At 45.6% G+C, this 23,877-nt stretch overlaps 1 protein-coding gene across 1 annotated transcript in view; it reads left to right on the top strand.

The window, feature by feature from the left end:
• Positions 1-23,877, top strand: part of PINX1 (PIN2 (TERF1) interacting telomerase inhibitor 1) — a 59,714-nt gene extending 35,837 nt beyond the window's left edge. The window contains exon 7 of the mRNA XM_063423159.1: positions 22,717-23,877. Coding sequence (XP_063279229.1) covers positions 22,717-23,316 — 600 coding nt within the window. The 3' untranslated portion in view covers positions 23,317-23,877. The remainder of the gene's footprint in view (positions 1-22,716) is intronic.

Genomic DNA, 23,877 nt, shown 5'->3' with positions numbered 1-23,877 from the left:
TTTCTTCTGAATTGAGCATGAAATGCCTTTTTTTTTTATTCAGAAAATCTGTTTTAGATGTGTTTCAGACTTTTGCTTTGATCAACAAACAAGTTGCCAATCAGCCTATTGAAATTCACTTTTCCAAAGGAGACCAAAAGAAAAAAAAAAAGTTTTAGGAAGTTCATTCCGAGTTTTGTTTCTTCAGACACCACCTCAAAGCCACTTTACCAAATAGATTCCCCCTGAAATGGCTGGTGTGTGTCTGTCTTCTTTTTTTTTTTGGCTTTTCATTTTTGTTGTTCTTTGACAAGATTATCTCAGCAGTGTCAGAAAGGACCTGCCTTACCCAAAACAGCAGCAGTTAACGAAATCCAGCCTCTGATCCGGGTTTTCCTCCCGAGACTCGGCTGAGTTTATTTTGCCATTCTTGAGAGGTGGTTGCTTTTCCAGTCAGCTCTGCCTTTGATATCCCAGCTAAGTAAAGCTGCTAAATTTGTCCTGGCTGTGTTTTCTTTTTGAGCATTTTCTGGACAAGTGTTTCAACTCTTCCTTTCCTGTCCTGTCTGATATCCAGGGATAAACACACCCGGACACACAGACACACACACACATGCTGGTTTATCCAGAATCCAAGACTCAATGCTGCTTTCATGTGATTAGAGTCTTAAAATACTTCTTTCATTCCAGTTTGAAGGAATATTTGACATTTTTGATGCCATCACCATAATTCCTGTCTTGCCCAGAGAGTATTTCATCATCGTTTCCTTATTTTTGTGTTACTGCAGGAGGTTTGAGCAAGGAAATTTTTTTTATTGTGATAGAACTTAAAGAGAAATTGGAGAATGAAGTTGGAGAAATGCTGATTTGCCTTTTGAATTCTTTACTCAAGAGCAGTAGGAATAACATCATAAGTTTTGGTATTCCATGTATGCAGAGAAGTGTTTTTCATTTTCATTTAATTTCACTGTCATGTTCAAGGGTAAAAATGTATCAACAGCACAATTATGTTAAAAGCAAAATTTTAAAAGCTTCTTTTAAGGAGGAGGAGGAACAGGATCTTCTAAGAGGGAAGTTCTGCTTTGCCTAAAATGCCAATACATTGATTATTTCTACATTGGCCTCTGTTCATTTGTGGTTTCCCCATGCTCTTCTGTATAGATACAGAGTAAACTCTTTCAGTCACCTGGAAAGTTAGTATATTTTAGCATCTGGTGTGCTTTTAAAAGTCAAACTGGGCTGTTCTTTAAAAACTCACCCCAAACACCCTTTCCTAGAAGAAATTGGCAGCAAAAGTAGGTCCAAAATTTGGAAGTTTTGAACTGCTCAAGGACTTTCTCTACCCTGTCACATCTGTAAAGTTCTCCCCCCATTTTTTGGCATCCCGTGACATCTGTGATGTGGATTTAACAGCTGCTGCACTTACATGAGAGGTATTTTCTGAAATTGTTTCAATTTATAAATTGACAATGCAGCCATGATTTTAATAATGATATTGAGGGCTGGAGAGGAGCATAGGACCAATTCTTGAGGTTTCTAAAACAGCTGATTGGGAATTATATGTGGTATTTGCTAGATGATTTTTGGTTTTTTCATCATGGCTAGATCCAGGTAGGGCTTTGCAGAGATCTGGACACTTGGTTTCCATCTGGAACGTTTATTTATCACCTCTGTGTTCAAGTCTTACCTGAAGGTGCATCCTAAAATGACGTTGAGTCCATCTCACCTATGGCTGGCCATGTTTTAACAAGAAGTAACTCCAGTTTTATAGAGGGTGGAGACTGAAGCACCCATAAATTAAATCCTATGTGGGCAGGAGATGGAAAGATGGGAGATAACCCAAAATCCATGGAGGCTCTGTCTAGCCTGTCCTCTGCACACTAAGAAAATGAGGTGGCAGGACTGAAGGAACATAAAGAGAAGGAGGGAACAGCAGAGAGAGAGGGAAAAGCAAAAGAAACCATGAAGTAAAAATATTAATTTGTAGAATGGGCTTTGAAGCAAAGAAACCATGAAAAAAAAATTAATTTATAGAATGGGGCTTGCAGCAACCTGGTGTAGTGGAAGATGTCCCTTCACATGGCAAGGGGTGGAGCAGGTTGATCTTTAAGGTCTCTTCCAGCCCAAACCATTCTGTAATTCCATGATCATTTCCATATGCAGGGAATGTCCTTTTGCCAGCTAATTGGTTTTATTTGCAAGGGGAAGAATTCTCATGTAGTAAAGATTATTTAAGTAGTGAGATATCGTTTAAATGCTAAGTCATCCTGGGTGTGTCAGAGTAGATCAGTTTACACTGATTTTAGGTAGTTTTCAGTACTCCTAAAAATCCTAGCACAGTTTTTTTCCCAAAACTTTAACCTTTTGAATTATAGTTATGAGAAACACTTCTCTCCCTTTTTTTTTTTTTTTTTTCCTCCTTCTCCTTTTGCTTAAGTTTAATTTTTACTGCCAGCCCTGGTGGTGTCTGTTCTGGAGAGTAGCAGGAAAAGCTGATAAGGGCATAGGACAGAAATCTTTGTGCTTATCTCCCTGCAACACATGGAGCTGAGAGTGCATCCTTTTCCTGTCCTAGGACAGGAGACGTAAACTGACCATCTCCTGACAGCAGGGACTTCAAACACAGCCTCCAGAGTCCAGAGGGGAGGAATCTTCTCTCAACTTCAGAGGCCAGCTAGGTGAAAGTGGGTCACTGGCTGTTTAGAAAGCTGGGGTTGTGCCAGAAAGAGTAAAAAAAAAAAATAACCCACCACATTTCTGATAACTGCTGGGTCAATAGACATCTCTGTAGATCTGGTGGTGTTTTGTGGTGGTTTTGTGTTTTCCCCACAGGGCCTAAATTCACCCCAACTCCTAATTGTTTACTTAGATTTTCACCAGAAGGTGATTAAGTATAAAACTAGGGAAAGAAAAAAGTGTGTTCCAAGGGAGCTTTATAAAATCAGAATTTTGCTGTCAGATTTGGAACAGAGGTCAGACAAAAATTGTCCTCAAAGAAGGGGTTATCTGGACAGTGTTTTTACAGATGAAAATCAGAGGTTTTCTTTTATGTATTGTCTTCATGTGACCTAAAAGTGAAGGGTGTAAGGCAGAGGGAATGGGAATTGGAGCAAAGAGAACCTTCCACCAGGAATGCCTGAGCTTCGGTGTGCCTGGAGCTGTGCCAAGGCCTGGGCTGTGACTCCAGGTTGGCAACCAATTCTTGGAAAAATGTAATCACAGTTAGGAATTGGTTAGAGCAGCTCATTTGTTACACTAAATAACAGTTAAGGTTCATTCCTCATTTTCACCATTAAGAGAGGCACAGAAAGTCCCAGCTCTTCTGGCTCCCTGTGAAAATCTTCCTCAGTGGCCAAAGCCCAGGAAGAGAAATGCAGGAAGAAAACCAGGAGTCCCCATATCAAATATTGATGCTGAACAGTTTGGGACAAACTGCTTCAGTGCTTCCCGGGCCTTGGTGTCCCTGGTGTAGGACAGCCCAAGAACTCCATGGTAATGCCAAGTTCAACACAGAAGGTCACAGTGGGAAAGAAGCTTTGGAAGTGTTTTTCTTTTAATTAAGTGCCTGCCTGGCAGCCTGACCCTTTCCAGAGTGGCTTTGCTCTGGAGTCTCCCTTCAGGGAAGCGCAGCGCCAGATCTTCGTTTTCCCAGAAATCCTGGGACTCCGCAGGTTTCCCAGCTCTGACAGCAGCTCACATCAGCTGAAGGCACAGCCTCGTTCTCTGAACATTTATTTATTGCTCTGACATTGGCAGGCCTTGCTGAGGCAAGTCTCATCTGCTTCATATGTTCACTTGGAGACCTCACCAAGGCTGAAGAAACAGCGATGATCTCATCCTTTCCCTTTGTTTCAGGATGCACAGCAGTTCCTGCAGAATGATTGATTTGTTTTATTTTTTTTTAACAGTCACTTCAAGTAAATGTGAGGGTTGGAGGAATTAGGAGTGCTAAATCTCAGAAGGTTTTCAGCTCTAGGCTGGGAATTGAGGTTTACTACAGTCCTTAATCTCAGCTCGTGGTCTCATAACTTTGATAAAGGCTGGCTTTGAGAGGAAAACCAGCAAACTTTTATCTCTTCCCTCCTTCCAATCTGATATTCCTGTCCCAGCAAACCTCAAATGACTTCCCAAATGCAGCTCAGGCAGTGCAGAGCAGCTCTAGGACCCTTCAGCAGCGGGATGAATGGGATCCCTGGAGTCTTGTGATTAATCCCATTGTAATCCCAAGTTCCTAGTTCTCTTCCAGTCCCTGTGAGTCAGATGCAAATTGTACCCACTGGGGTTGGCTAATCTGTCATCGATAACAGGCGCTCAGCTGCCTCTGCAGGACCTTCGGTGTTTCCAAAATCATCCTCAAACCTTTACATTGTTGTTCCTCCACAACTTTCAGCTCTCCAGGATTCATGTTACTGTCAGCTCTGCTTTAAAGACAAGGCACAACTTCTGGGGAATGTTGTAAAAGCTTTTCCTAAAGCAGTGTGAATCTGAGACCGGGTTAAAATTGCTGAGATTCAGGGTTTTCTGCAGCCTTCAAACTAGTGATGGACTAAAGGCCTAAATTTTGGATTCAAAATCCAAATATAGGGATGCTGAGTTTTCTGAGAAGCAGAGCAGCAGGAGCTGGGAATTCAGCTCCCAGTTTACACCCACATCCCCTTTTCTCCAAGGCAGGAAAACTGGGAACTGCTCTGAGCACAGGGTGTGAAGATCCCAGTCTGGGAGGGAACATTCTTGTACACAGCTCACCCTTCCCCTGGACTTGGCAGAATGAGCTCAGCTTCCTCCCTCTGAATCACTTTTACCTTCTGCACTAGCACAGAGCTGCCTGGTGAGGTGGTGAACTGGGCTAGAAGGTGCTGAGGCAGAAACCTGGATGGTAATTAGAGTTATGGATGATTTAGGTTGGAAGGGACCTTAAAGATGCTCTAATTCCAACCCCCTGCCATGGGTAGGGACACATTCCACTGTCCCAGTTGCTCCAAGCCCCATCCAGTAATTTTTGTGTAAGAAATTTGCCATTTGCTGTCGAGCCTGAAGAAAAATCCAAGTAGCTGTTGGTTCTGCAAAAATTTCTCTCCTCTCAGAATGACCCTAACCTGAAACTGGAATTTATCCTCAACCTTCCACATCACTTGGCCAGTGTCTGAAAGGCCACGTTACCCAGCAATTCCTGTGGGATATTGCAGAGGCTGTCACTCATCCCTGGAGCTGCCCAGCAGCGTGGTAGGAGCCGTTGTTAACGTGAGTCCCATCAGCTTTTCCGTGCCCCGGGACATTTGGGAAGCAAATCCCACCACCTGCCAGGGATTTCAGGGCTGTCAGTAAATTCCTTAGTTCCTTGAGAAGTGTTGCCATGGAAGGTGGCCTTTTATTCCTGTTTGTGCTGGCTTGTCTGCATGAGTGTCAATAGCAGCATCAGACTGGGCAAAATGAAACCTGTCAGTAGCTGCCTCCCGATGTTAACATTGGCAGCAGCTCCTCGGAACTGTTGCAGGGTAGTAGCTCCGGTGGCCAAATTGTTTCAGAATTCAGGTATTAGCTGTTTGGATGGTTAACTCCTTCAGGAGAGCTCTCAATCCATTTCCAAGCTGCTGTGCAGGTTTCTTTGCATAGGAGGTAATTTAGGAGAGGACCTAAGAGCTCACCAAATCCATCACCTTTTCTCTGAGAGGGATCAGCTCTGCTCACATGAGTCTTGATGTATTCTAAAATCCCACTATAGCTGGTGCTCTTTTACATCAACCACACAGGCTCTGCACAGGTTGTTGTGTGCCTGACTAACGTGGAAAGGCTTCTCCAGCTCCTTAAAAATGCATCTCTGTTGCTTCTGTTTACAATCATTATTTCTTTACCACAGGGAATAGAACATGGAGGTGAGACCATTGTTCTCTCCCAATCTCTGACATTCACATTGCTCCAGGAATCATAATCCCCAAATTATGCATTCCTGCCTGTGTCCCTGGTTAAGGCTTTAATAGCTCCTGGCACTCCAGGCAGAGATGAGGCTGGCAGATTTTCAGGTTTTCTCAATCATCAAGGCTAAATTACCATTTTTCTCCTTACAGCCAGTATAACCTGACCAGCCCTCAGTGTGAATCATGGCAGGCTCAGACTGTAGTCTGGCATCTTAGCCATTACTGTGACCCTGAACCAGCAGATTGTTGCTGTGCCTGACCTTTCCTCTGAACATATTTTAGGGAGTTAAACCGGAAAAGACATTTAATATTGTTTAGAAAGTGTGTGTGGGAAGTGGGGTGAAGATGGGTGTAGGGCAGATTGAAAGATGAAGATGCTGGAGCACCAGGAGTGGCTGAGGGAGCTTAGGGGGGCTCAGCCTGGAGAAAAGGAGGCTCAGGGGGGCCTTCTGGCTCTGCACAACTCCCTGAAAAGAGATTGGAGCCAGGTGGGGGTCAGGCTCTTCTCTCAGGGAGCAAGAACCAGGATCAGAAGAAAATAGATCCTCCACAGAAGTAAATTCCTTCCCAAACTCTGCTTGCAAGTGAATGAGCAAACCCCCTTTGAATTTCTGGAGACAGTGTCAGGAACCTTTCCCATTCCAGCCATATGGACTAGACTGAACCAGGTCTGGCTCCTTCCACCCTTCCAGCCACTTAATTCCCAATTTTGGCCCTGCAGACGATGTCAAACAGGCACCTTCACTTCCAGGCTGGGAAAGCAGTGATGCCTGCCTGTGCTGGGTGGGCTTTGCAACAATTACACTGCTGTTAATTGAAACCCAGCTTGAATACACACACACGAAACGTAACAAGAATTCCCATCGCAGCGTCCCACGGTGAAGCCCCTCTGAGCCCAAGCAGGGAGATAAATCCAAATTTGTGCTTTTTAACTCCTACAGATGTGCAGCAAACGAGGGGAAGACTATTAGGGAATGAAGAATGTGGTCTCTCTCCCGAGAGAGTTGAATCTGTTCTGGTGACTCCAGGCTTAGCAGGAGATACAAATGGTTCTGTTTCGCTGCTTTGTTTTAATGTTGATTTGTTTGTAGTCTGCCCGAGGCACTAATTGGTGTTTTACAAGTAGAAATACAAAGGTGTCTGCCCTGAAGAACTCACTAACAAAAAGCACTGCAGCACCGTGTTAATGACAGTCAAATTTTCTGCCTAATGAACCAATGGCTTTGATAAAATCTCTACCTCCTGGTGAATTCCCTGCTTTGATTTCCCCCTCGACTCCCATCTCCTTTTACACCTCACTGTGTATTCTTTTCCCCCCTCTGCTTTAAATTTTGGGGGCGGTTCTGCTCTAATCAACATTTTACAGTGCAGCTCCTGGAAAGAAAGTGAATCACCTCTTTCATCAGGAACAAACAACGCCGGGCTGATGTTGCAACTGTGGATATTTCAGCCCAGAAGGTGGAAGCCCCTGGCCTGGCACTGGATTTTAGGAGGGCTGGTGGCCTGTCATTAGCTTTTAATCCCTTCAACACGCTGCGGTCCTAACAGGTTGTAACACGGTGCCTGCATTTGCAGTGTTCATACCCAGGATAATAATTGAAAATTCCTCCTCTTCAGTGCTGTGTTGGCTTCTTACCACCTATGACTTAGCATGGATTCTTGCTTCTTTTCTTCAGGAGGTGTTGACTGCTGCAAAAATAGTGGTGTTAATGGTTGCCATCGGCACATGACTCTCACCGCTTCCATTTGGATGTTGTTGCCACTTTTCCAGAGGTGATTTCCTCTCTGGAAAAGCGTCTGTGGCTGCTTCTTGTCTGCTGCAGCACAAACTATTATTCTAAATGGTCTTTAGTGGTCATTTATTCTGTTGTTGATGTTTTCCTGTTTGTCATTGAGTCTTTCTTCCACCTTGAATCAACACCTCCTTGAAGGACGTGAGAAATGCCTGAGAAATCAGATTTAGGGTAGTTGGAATTAATGGTAAATAGTTCTGGCACACTTGGTTTTGGGGAGCTTTGGACCAATCAGCATTACAGGGCTTTCTTTTTAAACTCTATCTATGTGATATACTGCGTTCTAAATTGTCCTACTAATTTTGGATATCTATTTTAGATATGCAGAGGCAACAATAACCTCCCTTAACAGTCTGCATGAACTGCTGAAATACATCCCGACTTTCTAATTTTTACTGTTTCATATTAAGTTCTGTTTTACCCGAGTACATTTCTTTTTATTTATCAAAACTGAATTATTTTGGTTTTATTTCAACTACTTAAAGGACTGCCTCATTTTTAGCCTGGCTTCCAGGTTAGTTAAAGAATAGATGATTTTTTTTTTTTTTTTTGAGCACTCACCATCCTTGGAGGTGTTTGGAAGATGTGGATGTGGCACTTGAGGATGTGGTTTCTGGGTGAACATGGTGGTGCTGGATTGGCTTTTCCAACTTTAATGATTCCATATTCTGTGATTTTTTTTTTTTGGTCTGTTCCATCCTCTCTCATTAATTTGAGGCACAATGCACAGGCAGACAGCAGCCTCACAAATATGAAGTTTCTACTCTTTGTGAAAATAAGTGGTGGCATGAAAAGGAAAGACACATTGTTTTCCCAGCTGGGTTCAACTGTATCATTCAACATCAGAGAATCCACATGGAGGAAAGGTGTTAAAAACTCCAGAACCTGTTAGAAGCTTTGTCAGGTCCAGGGTCAGACAGCCACAATATCCAAAGCTACGGGAAGTGGAGTTGCTCTGCTTAGAGTTACCACAACCATCCTTCTCTAAATGAAAAATGGACCAGCTGTGACCTCCACCAGTGCTTGGAATGACTTCTTGGAGAACTCCTTGGCTCCACCCTCCTGCTTTTCTAAGGGCATTAAGTGTTGGGTAATGGAGGGAATGAACCTGAGCTGGCATTGCTCAGTCACTGCAGGGATTTGAGATGGGGTGAGTTGGTGGTGGAGGGACCACCCAGCTCTGGAGGCTGCAGGAGGGAGCAGCAGAGGGCAACCCCAAGGAAGAAGCAGTGGAGTGGAAACAGGGCTGTGGAGGATTAGCTGGAAGGAGGCAAAGCAAAATTAGCCAGCAGATTTAAGGTGGATTTTAGAGTATAACTGGGGGCAACATCTCTTGAAGCTTCTTTGTTCCTGCTAAATGCGAGGCCGCTCAGGTCTGCGGGATGAGGGGACACTCCCCATCCCTGGAAGTGTCCTGGATCGGGTTGGATGGGGCTTGGAGCAACCTGGGATAGTGGGAGGTGTCCCTGCCCATGGTCTTTAAGGTCCCTTCCAACCCAAACCATTCTGTGAGTTTTTATTTCCCTTTTCTCTACACCATTTTAATGCTCAGCATCAAGCAAGAATTTCTTCGCTGTTTTAGCATCTGTGTTTTTCTCTGCTTCAGGACACTTAGGACTTCTTGGCGAGCTCTTCTGAGCTTTCCATGATGGATTTGAGACCCCAACCAACATCACTCTCAACAGAACATCTTCCCACAGCTGAGGAATGGGAGGGGGCTGGGGCTGATACATCCCTGACAGGAGGGTGCAGCCAGATGGGGGTCAGGCTCTTCTCCCAGGTGACAAGTGACAGGACCAGATGAAACGGCCTCAAGCTGCACCAGGGAAGGTTTAGATTGGATATTAGGAAAAATTCCTTCATGGAAGGGGTTGTCCAGCCCTGGCACAGCTGCCCAGGGCAGTGGTGGAGTTCCCATCCCTGCAGGGATTTAAAAGCTGTATGCATGTGGCATATGGGGACATGGGGCAGTGGTGGCCTTGGCAGTGCTGGGGAATTGTTGGACTCAATGATCTCAGAGGGTTTTTCCAACCTCAAGGATTCCACAGCTCTGTTTTCCTTCCCTTACCTGCAGACCACAGAGCGTTAGGAGCAAATGAAACATTGGGAACAAATTGGTCTTCCCTCTAATCTGCCATTTCCTCTCGAGTCTTCATTTTGCTGCTTGTTCCTGGAGCAGTTTGCTGCTGAGCTGTGATGAGCATCCCTTTCCCACTGCTTTTGCAGAGCTCCTGTGCCAGGAGACGTTCCGGCTTGGAACGCGTGCGCTGCCTGCAGGATCGCCTACCTGGCAATTATTTGTATTGTTTTGTACCCACTCAGAGCTTTAACCTGCAGGTCCCTTGGGGCACAGGTTCTGTGTTTTGTGTGGTTCACTGGGCAACCATAGAGCTCTTCATTCCCCTCAGGTCATTACACAAAGTGTTAATAATAACATTTCCTGGGAAATCTATCTGGAATTGCAGGCATGGGGGTTTTCTCGTTGATTTTTTGCGTTGCTGCGGAATCTTTATGCAGTTCCATAAAGCTCATACTTGGTGTAATGAAACACAAGTGCGCCTTTAAAACTCAACCAGGTCAAAACCAGGGATGCAGTCATCACCAAAACAATAAAAAAAAAAAGGGAAAGCACCTCTGCTCTGGAGCCAGGCTGGGAAAGCTCACCTGAGGGTGTTCACCGGGAGAAGAAAACACTCCAGGGAGAGCTCAGAGACCCTTTAAGGGTTTGAAGGGGCTCCAGGAGAGCTGGAGAGCGACTGGGGACAAGGGATGGAGGGACAGGACACAGGGAATGGCTTCCCACTGCCAGAGGGCAGGGATAGATGGGATATTGGGAAGGAATTCCTGGCTGTGAGGGTGGGGAGGCCTTGGCAGAAGTTTCCCAGAGAAGCTGTGGTTGTACCGGGATCCCTGGAGATGTCCAAGGCCAGGCTGGACAGGGCTTGGAGCAGCCTGGGATAGTGGAAGGTGTCCCTGCCCGTGGTAAGGGGTGGAACTGGATGAGCTTTAGGTTCTCCTCCAACCCAAACCACTCTGTGATTCTGTGAAAAGCAGAGCAGAAACTCAAAGGTCGCCCATGGGAAGCTGCCCAAAGGCAAAGAAGTCCAAGGATGGGTTTGAAGGTGGAAAATGAGGCTCTTTACTCCCAGCAGAGGAATTGAGGGTAAACCCAAGAGCAGGCTGGACAGATCTGGATGTGAAACAAAAATAAATCAAATGCTTTAACCTTTAATGTTTGGGAGATCAGGACTGGATTGCCCGTGAGCAGAAAAGCTGAGATAAGTTCCTGACTGTGAGGCCACAAAGTGCCTCAACATTATAGGATCAGAGAATCACAGAAGGGTTTGGGTTGGAAGGGTTCTTGAAGATCATTGATTTCCAGCCATGCTGGGGCTTTTTATCAGTTTTGAAGGACAAGACCTCTCCTCTGGGACATTTAAAATTTTCTTTGCCACTGAAGCAGCCCTGGGAAATGTGTATCCTGTACATGCTGATCTGAGCTGTTCTCTCCTCAAATGACCTAAGGTTAAACCAGGTGAGTTGTTCTGCAGCTTGGCAGAGCCAAAGTTGTGCCAGGGATGGCAGATTCCACAAAGTGACCATGAGGATCCTTTGTCCCGGGTCACAGCAGACGTGCTCTGTCTTGCTCAGGTTGCAGGGCTGGGTGAGACATCCTGGCACTCTCAGGCTCCAGGGATTATCCATAAATTAGTGCCAACTGCTCTATTACAGGTTTCCCAGCTGCTTTGTGGCTGAAATGTCCTGTTCACTGTCCTGTTCCAGTGGGCATCGTCTCAGTTTGGTGTTTCAGTGGTGGATGGATCTAAAATCAGAATTTCAGAATCATCATTGTTGACCTACTCAAGGCTATAAAATACGGAGATTTAACCACATACTTTCTCCCCCCTCTTTCCTCAACTTCATTCCTTCTCTGTACTTTGCAAATCCTATCTTTTTCCATCCCAATAACCACTCCAAACTCATCATTTATCCTTTTCTTTCCTTTCTTTATCCTCCTTTATGCTTCCTTGGCTCCCCAGAAGAATTCTGCTTCAGCTTTATTAGAAACCTTTGTCTAATTGCTTTGGCACCTTATTTTTCAGCATTAAAGGGATAGATACCCAGGACTCATAACACTTCCTAGGAAGTGTGCAGGAGCCTGGAAGAGCTGTCTTACATTAGAAAGCCTCAAGAATTGGAAATATTTCATTTGCTGCTGAAATAAGAGCAATTTTTTGGGCTTTCCCTGGTAACTGTTACCATTCCCTGCTGGCTGCTGCGGGATGTGTGGATGGAGATGCAAGAATAGGTTCTGTCCTTGTCTCCTCCAGCAGTTTTTTCATCCTGAATGATGTCATTAGGTTAGTGTTGCATCTTGCTCATGGTTACAGTCATCCTGTCTTTCCTTCCTTGGGTGCTCCCGTTGCCAGAGTTAATTTAGAACCAAATTATGAGCCTTTCACCTCCAATTCCGAGATTTATTGTAGTGTTCTCTGTGTAAATACTCACAACTGGTCGTGGTAATGAGCAGGGAAAAGCAGCAAAGCCTGGAAATCCAAATAAAGTCAGAACATCTTATGTCTTCTTTAAACCACAGCGTTCACCTTTGCTTTTGTGCTGCCTTGGAGGAGAATCTCTGCCTCCAGGAACTTGGAAGCTGCAAGCGAGCACGGAACGATGCAAGTCTCTGCAGAAATGGGGCTGTGATAACTTGGCTTTTTTGGCCTACATTTCTCAGTGGTTATTATTTGTTAATTATGTTGTAGAGTGCTCACAAGTGGGCTAATTGCTTCCCCAGAGAGCTTGCAAGGAAATGATGGACAGAACAAGGGCAGGATGTTACACATCTCAGACAGGGAGAGGGTAAGGTAGGACACGGGCAAGATGGGTAGGGAAACACTTGGAGCAGCATTTTGAAGATGAGAGGAGGAGAGTTAGGTTGGTTTTTGGAGGGGAGGATGAGTCCCAGTTGGAATTGATCTGAGGAGCTGATTGTAAGAAGAGTTGTTTAAGGAAGCACTGAAACTAAAGGCAGAAATGAAGAAGAAATGCAAGAATTTATGAAAAAAAGGCTGCAGAGAGGTTATACCTGACTGGGTTGTAGACACTGGGCTGGGCTGTGTGAATCCTTGAAAACAATGATATGATCCTTATGGACTGTAGGCACACTGCATGAATGGTATACCTTAAAAAATAAATCCCATTCTTCAGACAAACTCTTTTCTTCAGACCCTTATGGATGGGAGAGAAGGAAAAAAACGTGCACACACAGCCCTCCTGTTGTATTTCAAATTTAACTCTCACTCTTGGTGTTTGTGTTTCTGCATCTGTCTTTTAGCCTGCACAGGAGGGCCCTGCTGGTATTTATGGTATTTCTGGTCTGTCCTGCCCCAAATTGTGAAGTTCTGATTCATTTCCCTGTGCTCTGAGTCCCCCTTCGCACCTGCTTAGAGGAAAGGAGCCAAGCCTGAGGAAGGCACACTAAAGAGTGACAACAAAGTGACACAAGGTATTTCTCAGGGGCTCCTGGGCCACTGCTGGTGCTGAAAAACAGGAAATGTCTTTCCCCTTGCCCAGAGGTGTGAGCTGGTTTGGATCCATGGATCAGCTCTCCCACAAATCACCCTCTCGGATCAGAGGAGCGGAAGAGCCTCAAGTGTGGATTTTCCTTTTGAGAAGCATTTTCTGAGGGGAAGGGGAAAGCAGCAAAGTTTTGGTTTAAATTACCTGCTCCAAATGCTCCTGGAAGCCCTTTATTTGTACACAGATCTGCTTTTCTACATTTATTATCAGAAAAGAGCCAGAAGAGGAGTTTGACATAGGCAGGTGTTGTTTTCAGATTTCGAAGCACGTGTGGTTTCCTCTGCCAGAAGCCAAAGCTGTGATGCTGTGACTGTGCCTGCACTTGAAATTCCTACCAAGACTCCTTCCTCCCCTCTGGGTGCTTCCAATGGTTTTTATTCCATTCTTTCTCTCAGCATCCCAAATCTTCAGAGCCCTCATTGATACCTTTGCTTGCATTCACAACCTGGCTGGCCAGACCTATTTGTTACTTCTTTTGGGGTTCTTCTGTATCTGTGGAGCACAGGGAGAAATCCTGAACTCGAGAAGCAGCGAGGGTTTGGTCTCCTGAATCCCTAATAGCAGCTGCCCATTCCACACATTACAAAGGGATCATAAAAAGTGCCCAGGGAGTGACAGGGTGTGTGGAGAAGGCGTGGATTTCTTCTCAGCATGGCACAGCACCCACAGTACTGGGGACAGGGATGACTGTCCAGGACTTTGGAAGACTTTTTAGACATTTGGAGTCTGGATTCAGGGTTAACAAAACAATCTGCACTGATTTGCATCCTGGGCTGATCCCCAGTGTGAGCAGCAGGGGAGGGGGGATTCTGCCCCTCTGCCCAGCTCAGGTGACCCCCACCTGCAGAGCTGCCTCCAGCCCTGGGACCAACAGCAGAAGGACGTGGAGCTGCTGGAGAGAGTCCAGAGGAGGCCACGGAGATGCTCCAAGGACTGGAGCCCCTCTGCTCTGGAGCCAGGCTGGGAAAGCTGGGGGTGCTCACCTGGGGAAGAGAAGGATCCAGGGAGAGCTCAGAGCCCCTTCCAGGGCCTAAAGGGGCTCCAAGAGAGCTGGAGAGGGACTGGGGACAAGGGATGGAGGGACAGGACACAGGGAATGGCTTCCCACTGCCAGAGGGCAGGGATGGATGGGATATTGGGAAGGAATTCCTGGCTGTGAGGGTGGTGAGGCCCTGGCACAGGGTCATGTGAGAAGCTGTGGCTGCCCCTGGATCCCTGGAGCTTGGAGCAGCCTGGGATAGTTTAAGGTGTCCCTGCCAATGGCTGGGGGTGGGACTGGATGAGCTTTAAGGCCCCTTCCAACCCAAACCATTCCATGTTTTCTCTCTTGCCCACTCCTTTAAAATTCAATATCTGAGACCCCTGGTGATTTGATTCCTGACAGATCTGTCACAGAAGTGCTGCTGGGTCAGGTCTGTCCAGTGTCCCAGCCCCAGGTGCAGGTGAGTGGAATTCCAGGGTTATTTCCATCCTTGTTTATCTGGGATACCTTGTGCAGGATCTCAGAGCACCCTACAAACATTTTATGAAACTCTTAGCTCTGTGGTGAGTTTCATGCAGTTGATCAGGCATGTTCTGTGCTTTGATAACCTGTGCCAGAGCTGCAGGGAATAACTTCTCCAGGGTTTCCCACCAGCTGGGAAGAGAACTTGGGAAACGTGACCTTCCCAGTCCTGTGCTCGTTTTGCTGGACTGCACTTCCTCTGTTATTCAAGGTGAGAACAGAACAGTTAGAATTGATTTAGGTGCTTTTTGGGGAGATGAAGTCACTGTGTTTGGATCTCTGCATCGTGCCAATAGAGAGATCCTAGGGGAAATCTCTTCCTTTAGTTTTGTTTATATCCAGTCTAAGGCACAGATGTAATTTGCAGGGAAATGCGAAGGAAGAGAGGTTGTGCTGGCCTCAGCAGAGAGCTGGAGTGCAATGAGATGTCACAGGGATGTCTTAAGTGTCTCTCAAGATATGAAAAGAATTTTCTCTGCCATGTGCTGAGTTTTTTAACTCTTTCCTTATGTGCCTTCAGCCTTCTGCACCTCTTGGGAATTACCCCACGGTGTGTATTCCCCCTTAGCCTCAGCTCCTGGATTTTACTCGCTGCCTTTGTTGTGCAAAAACTTAAATAAATTTGGGGTTTTTTCCTGAAAAGTGTAAGAACAGTAGGAGGAAGTGTGTGTGTGTGCCCTGTGGGACACGGTGCCGGGATTCCCAAGCTGCCCTTGGAAGTACAGGTGCTGTGGCCTGAGCAGGATCTGCTCAGGACAGCTGGAATGAATCCCCAGGACTATCGTTGCAATCAAGTCCCTGGCCAAAATTTAATCCGTTGCACTTTTGCAACCCTGTTGTTTCCTGTTCCGCTGGTGTTTGCAGGCTGCAGGCAAAACCTGGCTGAGTGTCACAGCTCTATTGTGCAGCTCCTGTTTCACTGATGGGATCAGGCTGGGCTCCAGCTCATCCTGCACCCTGGAAATGGGTTGTTTGTGTCACAAAAAAATGGCATTTTCCATACCCAGAGTATCCAGCAAGAGAGATGGGGGCTCTCTGTTGTGTGAATTGTAAGAGTGAATGAAAATTGCTAAAATTGGCCACCTGCTGAGGTACAGGATGAGCTTTTGACAAAAATATAAAATAGAAGGACGAGACAGGCTGGGGGAATTTGGATGTGGTTTTAATAAAAACGCATCACCGCGGAATTTAAAACCGAAATAAAAATGGAATCAGCAAATACAATGTAAATGAAAACCAAGCACCTGTAGATTGCTGCAGTAGGGTGAAATGGGTGCTGTTATGTGGTGATAAAACCTCCTCATTAGGATGTGGTGCCATATCCAAGGCCAGGCTGGATGGAGCTTGGAGCAGCCTGGGATGGTGGAAGGTGTCCCTGCCCTTGGCAGGGGTGGAATGGGATGGGCTTTCAGGTCCCTTCCACCCAAACCATTCCATGATTCTGTAATCAGAATAGGAATATCCTGAAGGATGCTAAAACCTGTGTCTGTGGAGGTTTCCATGACTCCACTAAAAAAAGTGGAGCTGGTGTAGCACTTAGAGTAGTTCTGCTCCAGAGGTCAACGATTCTATTAATAACCTCCAGATTATTTTAGGCATAGATTTACTATAATAAAATTCCTTGGCCTTTTGATTGCTAGAGAAACAATCTGCTCTTTTGCAGTTGCAAGTGTAGCAAAAATGGATCTTCATAATTCCATGGAAAAACATTCTATTTTTTAAAACATTTTTCCTTGTCCCCTTTCCATTCATTACTCCCTAACCTCTCTTCTTGTCCTTGCTGGGTTAGAGACAGCTGATGGCTCATGTGGAGTGTAGAAGTTAATATCAACTGCAAGACAGCAGCTGATGTTTCAATATATTCTGGCACAGATTTTATTTTAACAGAGTCAAACAGGAAAGCACTTCTCTGTAGTAATTGGAACTTGTCCTTTTAACAAGTGTCATGTCATCCAGGTATTGGACATTCAGGATTTTCATTCCATTTCCCATCAGTGGCTTCATTGTTCTGTTGATACTCAGGATAAACAGTAGTGAAATTAAACCTTCCTATGGATATGTGGCGTGTCCTGCCAAACAAAAAATAGAAGTTGCAGGTGACCTGAGTTTTTACCATTTTTGTCCAGGTTCAGGATCCCTGCTTCTCATCTCTTTCATTAAACCCTCATTTGTTTTACCAGGCTGCCCGTGGAAGTGGTGGAATCATCAGCCCAGGAGGGATTTAAAAGCTGTGTGGATCTGGCACTTGGGAACATGGGTTGGTGATGGCCTTGGCAATGCTGAGGAATTTTTGGACTCAGTGGTCTGAGAGGGCTTTTCCACCCTTAGCAATTCTCTGATCACCAGGAGGTCAAATTGTATCCCTGTTTAGGTTTTTGAAGCATTACAGGACTGAAAAATGCTTCTGGAGTCCAGATCCCACATTTTCCATTGCAAGCAAGGATTCACTCCCATAACACTTCCCTCGTAGCTGTCTGAGTTGCTTTCAGTGGTTGACACTCCCTGTGGTTGTTGAGGCTTCACAAAGATACTGATTTTTCCTATTGGCAAAGTCTTCTTGTGGAGAATTTCCAACTGCTGCTTGTCCTTTTCCTCATGAGCACCAAGGAAATTGTCCCGTTTTCCCTTTGCCTCAGCCCTCTCTGTGCTGGCAGTCTGTTCTCATCAGCTCTTCACAAGATGCTGTCTGCAATAAACCCAATTTTAATCAGGTAAATTAAAAGCATTAGAGCCTCCTGGGTACCTGTTCTGATGCCAGAATTGACTGCAGAACTGACGGTATGTGGCCTTATTTATGCATGTATTTATTTTAATCCCGCTTAAAACTCATCAGGCTACAGGTCTTTGTTCACCCTCTCGCCTGTTTGATCCCAATCCAAATGTTAATGCTCGTGCTTAACTTGAAGTTGTCAACTCCTTAAAGCAAGACTCTGTCATCGTGGATGTCTGCAAAGCTCCAGAGTGACTCTTCAGGAATTATCTGCAGCCATTCCTGGGATGGAAAGATACAGGGATGCCCTCAGCTCTTGCCTGTCAAGTTTTGTGCACTGCATGGGGGTCCTACCAACCTCTGGGTGAGGATCTGAAGCAGCAGGAGCAGAACAGGATTTTTCTAATCTTCTTGTTACAGTTTCTCAGCAAAAAAGTTGGTGAGAAAGGCAGAACCTAAGAAAGGTGGCTGCATTTTAAAGCTAAGAGTGATCCTGTGTTTTCCATGGAACTCAGGCTCCATGTGCTTCATCCAGCCCACTTTCTGTAATTTAAATGAGAGCCTTCTGAAATAGTTTACCTTTCTTCTGCCTTTCTGCTCATCCCTTCTGGACTTTGCCTCGTGTGTCGTTTTTGTGAATCAGATTTCACAAAATTGTTGTGAATTAGTTCCAACACAGCAAAGTCATGGAGAAATTACTGGGCTTAAGTAATAGTAGTTCATATACAGCAGACAGCGATGGTATAAGAGATTCCTTTATTCCCCTATTTTAAGATTTGGAGTTCTGAAAAGGAAATACTTGCATTTTAAAGAGGAGGGAAACCTCTCTGATTTAATCCAGGCTGCTTCTGTATGTCGCCAGCACCCTTTGCTCTGTGCATGGTTCTCACTTTTCCTCCCAGGCTAACATGCAGGTGCAGTTCTTATTTTTGAATATTAATTTTAATAATCCCAGAATGGTTTGGGTTGGAAGGGACCTCAAAGTCCATCTCATTCCCTCCTTGCCATGGGCACCTTCCACTAGAACAGATTGGTTTTCAAATCCATTTGATTTCATGAGGTCTCTAAATCCTTCTCACTTTGGGCTTCTTCTCTTGCCAAACTGTTTTCACTGATGGGAATTCCTTTGATAATTGACCATAGCCCCCGGTTTTTTACCTTTCACTAAATAACTGAAAGGTGCTCTGAGAGTGGGATGCCCTAGAGATGCAATCCTGATCCTGCAGGATTCGAGGGAACCAGGATTTCCCTCTGTAAGTTTAGTGTACTCCCTTAATGATTTAATCAGCAAGCAAAGAAAGGCAGAGAAAAACACGGTGGTACATGGAGTGCTTTATGTCCTTTAGGTTATTTTCCATACATTTCACTAATTACATAAACAGATGATATTTACAGGGGACTTCCACCTGTAATTGACCTTCATCTCTTCCTGTGCACTTCCCAACCTCTCCTTGAATTTTCCTATTGTTTCCTCTTACTCATTCCACATTTAACCCCACGTTTCAAGCAGTTTTCTTTTCTTTGGGACTATCCTACCAGTTCCCTATTCCCAGTTCCTTCTAACTTCCTCTCCTCAGCTCAATTTTGTGGGCAATTTTGGAACTCATGGCATGGACAAACATCTTCTCCAAGGCCCAATCTTCAGGTTTCCCTCCAGTTACAGTACAATTGCTCTTTTCCTTTTACCTGATGATCATTTCTCTGGAGCAAGAATATTTCTTTATGTCTTTTATCTGGTCTTTCAGAAACTGCAGCAGCACAATCCACTTTTAGGGATATCTGCCTTATTTTTTTTTTGAAGTGTTTCTCTGTGTTGGGTCACGCAGGGGAGGAAGTGCATAAACTGTGAGGGGTTAGAGAAAACCCCTGGTTAGAGTTCAGCAGTGTTCCCATGGCTACTGGGACAGGTACACCACAGAAGCAGGAATACCTTGGCATTTAACAGCCCTTCCAGGTGATTTATGGTTTTACATAAGCTTTTCCTAAACCCAGAGGTTTTCTAGGGTTGGCACCTCTTTGCTTGTCTCCATGCCCTGTTAGTTCTGTGCTCAGTGGCCCGTGGTTATTAAAATTCTTATCAATAAAGGAGTTTCTGAGCAAGGTTCTTATTTTCTAAACTCGTACATACCTTTGGAACTCCTCTGCTTAACCAAAGGAACATTTGTTTTTATGCCTAATGTACTTCATGAAAAGAAAGAAATGTGTGGAGTTCAAGTAATATTTGCCTTCAATTACAGTAATTAAGTTGTCAGGGCTTGAAGTCAGCAAGGCAATGAGCAAATCCTTTCCTGGTTGGCCAGGGGGTGATGGGTGTTCTGGGCCCAAGTGTGTTTTACACATTGGGGTGGGGAGGGAAACGGTTCTGGCCGAAAACCTGGGAGTCTTTTTGTCCTTTTGCAATCCAGGGTGTCAAAATCCTGCTGTGAGGGGAAGGAAAATGACTCTGGGCTTCAGCAGGGCCAGGGGAAGTGATTGTCCCTCTGTGCTGGGGCACCTCCAGTCCTGGGGACACTTCTGGGACCCTCCAGCAAGAGAGACCTGGAGGGGCTGGAGGGTGTCCAGAGAAGGGAACGGAGCTGGGGAAGAGGCTGCAGCACCAAGAGAGGCTGAGGGAGCTGGAAAGGGGCTCAGCCTGGAGAAAAGGAGGCTCAGGAGGGACCTTGTGGCTCTGCACAACTCCTGACAGGAGGGGACAGCCAGGGGGGGTTCCAGCTCTGCTCCCAGGGAGCAGGGACAGGAGGAGAGGGAACGGCCTCAGGTTGTCCCAGGGGAGGTTCAGGTTGGACATGAGGAGGAATTTTTTCATGGAAAGAGTTGTTAAACATTGGAAGGAGCTGCCCAGGGAGGTTTGGAGTCCCCATCCTGGAGGTGTCCAGCCTGTACCTGACTCTCAGCACTTTGGGCTGGGTGACAAGGACGGTTACAGGTGGACTTTGGTGGTGTTGGAGCTCCTTTCCAACCTAAATGATCCTGTGATGACATGGGATTCTCTGCTTGTTGGGTTAGGTCTTATTAAAAACAGGTTTAATATAAATATAGCTCAACCCATTTATCCTGGGAATTCTGTCTTGCTAAACTTCTGCTGCAGCTCCCCTTTCCAATGTAACCTGTGTGGAGACGTGTGTGGATACATCCTGTTTTTCCCCGTGTTCCACATCCCTTTTTCAGGCTCCTTTGCCAGAAGTCAAATAGTTTCAGTTACTTCATAACCCTTCAGGAACACTGCAACATATCCCTACAAGAAAAGTCCCTAATTTTGATAAGTGCCCACACAAACATCACTGGAATCTCAAGTGCAGCCTTACTTTCGTTCCACTGGAATAGCTCTCTTGAAAGCAGATGGATGAGGAAATCACCACTCGGAATGCATCACTAATGACACCAATTTTTGCATTCCTGCTCATGGGAGTAAAGGTTATGGATGCATAAGGAGCCAGACCTGGAAAACCTTACTCACAAACCCTAATAAACCCCACTTCAGCCAGCAAGTTTAACGATGCCCTCGAGAGAGCCAGGTCCCTTATCTGCAGCATCATGCAATAACTATAAAGTGTTGAGATAAGTGGGGTTTTATCTCTGCTGGCCTTCCCCGGGTATCAGGTTATGGCAGTGAAAGTGCCTGTGGAATCTGACTGCTCTGATTTGGGCAGGCAGGATTCAGGATGTGTGGGCACAGCAGATGCTCTTACCCATCCGTGCATTTATGAATGGAAAAACAGGGAATTATCTCTGTCTAACCCCTGTGGATCCCCTTTCCTTCAGGAAGGGCTTGTAGGGCACATGTTGGTGAGGATTCTACTCCATCCTTCCCAGCTTTTCCCATCCAGAGGGGGTACCTGGTTCCCTGTGGTGTGTACAGGGCTTTAAAAAAACAATCAGTGAGCTGAGGGAGCTGGGAAAGGGGCTCAGCCTGGAGAAAAGGAGGTTCAGGAGGGACCTTGTGGCTCTGCACAACTCCTGACAAGAGGGGACACTCCAGGACAGGAGGGGACAGCCAGGGAGGGGTCGGGCTCTGCTCCCAGGGAACAAGGACAGGTGGAGAGAGAATGGCCACAAACTGTGCCAGGGGAGGGTCAGGTTGGATATCAGGAGGAATTTCTCCATGGAGAGGGTGGTCAGGCATTGGAAGGATCTGCCCAAGGAGGTTTGGAGTCCCCATCCCTGGAGGTGTCCAAGGAGTCACTGGATGTGGCTTTCAGTGCTCTGGGCTGGTGACAAGGTGGGGTCACTCACAGGTTGGATTTGATGGTGTTGGAGCACTTTCCCAACCCGAATGTTTTGGTGATTCTGTGAAAATTTGGGATATTTCCAAGAGTCATTTGTGACTTTTGCCAAGCAAAAGGCTTTACCACAAAGGCTTTGTTTTGAGTGCTTTGGTATGTATGTGAACAAGCCTTAATTTCAGCTTTCTGGTTTGTTTCTTTTGTAAATCTCAGATAATTTAACAAATTATACATTTCCATCTTGTGGCATTTGTTGCTTTCTCAGTCAATTCTCTTCGTGCCATCCATAACATCCAGCTCCAGAGCTATACTTTGCTTTTAGTTTGATATTTCCATTCTAGAGAGGAGACTGCTCACCTGCAGCTGGAGATGAGCAGCTCTTTATTTCATGTCTGCAGAAACCTTGTAAGATGTAACCTGTGATGTTGTTGGTGCCACCTGATAACGTGTGATCAAATGGAGCCTGTTTAAATAACAACATCCGAGACACCCTGACAGCAGAGCAGCACGGAAACAAACATTCCCAAAGATGAGATAAGATGGAAGAGATGCCTCAGTGCTCCCTGGATCACAAGTTCTTTGCTGAACAGTGATTCCAGGCATGGGATTTCCTTTGTGCCACAGGCTAATGGATGGCAATGGATCATTTTTCATGCTGGTTTATGTCTTGGAGAGACATGTGCTTTGTAAAGTCAGCGTAATGCACTGAGCATGACAGCAGTAGACGTGAGTTATGTAGGAGGAGGTAAACTAAGGAACTCAAAACAACTGAAAATTGTCTTGGTTTGTGTTCTCTTGCTGCCTTCCCTCCTTCCACCTCTTTCCCCTAAACCTACAGCATCTCTGACACTAAGGGCTGCCTCATTTCCACTCAAATCTCTACTTTCAGAGTTAATTTTCAAAGCACCACGTTGCTTTTCACTATTTTCCTTATTAGTGTGCAAAAACCAGCATTATGTTTAAAGCCACGACTCCTGACTCACTCCTGCTCCTTTCTGTTCCCTTGCAGGAGGATATTGCTGATCCTGACTCCCAGGAAGAGAGGAATGACTCTCTCTCCAGCCCTGGAGATTGTTCCAATACGGTGAAGAGCGTTCTCACTGTCCAGGAATATTTCGCCGAGCGCATGGCAAAGCTGAAGGGATCCCAGAAGGAAACAGAAACAAAGGTGGATCATTCCAGCCCAACAGCTGACGAAGCTGTGGAGCCTTCAGAAGAGCTGGAAACCAAAGTCAAAAAGAAAAAGAAGAAGCAAAAGAGAGATGATGAGGCAGAGAGGACAGAGGACTGTGAGAAACCAGGGAAAAAGCCTAAGACAGGGAGCTTGAGTGGAAAAGAGCTGGATGATCCACTAAATGAATGTCACAAAAGGAAAAAAAAGAGGAAACATAAAGAGGAGGATGAAGGAGAAAACATCAGTTGTGATGAAAATACAGGCAATGGAGAAATTTCTGTGGGAATGTCTGAGGGGGAGGAACTCAGCGCAGAGGAGCAGGAGGAAAAGCAGAAGAAACGCCACAAGAAGAAGCACAGAAAGCAAAAAGAGGAGACAGGGGAGTGTGGGGAAGCAGCACTCAGAAAGAAAAAGAAGCACTGCAAGAACATTTAACCCTTTCAGGCTTAAAGTCTGTGTTAGAGGAGGCTCTGTGTAAACACAGCACCAATCCAGGCTTGGACACTGCTCCAGCTCCAGCAGGGACAGTCTGGATCTAAACACAGTCTGGATCTAAACACAGCCTGGATCTAAACCCAGCTCTCCCAAGGGAAAACGTGGTGATGGGCCAACAGGAGCTTCAGTGCCACGTTCAAAAGGGATCCACATGGAGGATTAACACTCTGAAAGGCAGGGAATGACTCTCTGCTGCTTCACACTGAGTGTTTTTCTCAATCTGGGAAAAAGAATTTTAAAATCACCCTAGTACTGCCTTGTTACTGAAATTGTTTTCACTTGTGAGAGCCCAGCTCTGCGTTTGGAAGCAGAGATGGGGGTTGCAAAGCTGTCTGTCTTTTTCCACTGATTTCTGCAAAGTGGTGTCTAATTTTTACATTTGTCTCTTTTTACATATAAAATGAATGTTGTTTCTTCCCAGAATGCTTACTCTGATTAAAAGTTTGCTCCTGAGAGTCAGCACTAAAGGATGAAATAAAAAGACCTCCCTGTGCCTCCGAA

This window comes from Prinia subflava, chromosome 2 (genome assembly GCF_021018805.1).
Source record: "Prinia subflava isolate CZ2003 ecotype Zambia chromosome 2, Cam_Psub_1.2, whole genome shotgun sequence".
NCBI lineage: Eukaryota > Metazoa > Chordata > Aves > Passeriformes > Cisticolidae > Prinia > Prinia subflava.
The sequence above is the reverse complement of the archived record's forward strand: the minus strand, read 5'-3'. Positions and strand labels throughout refer to the sequence as shown.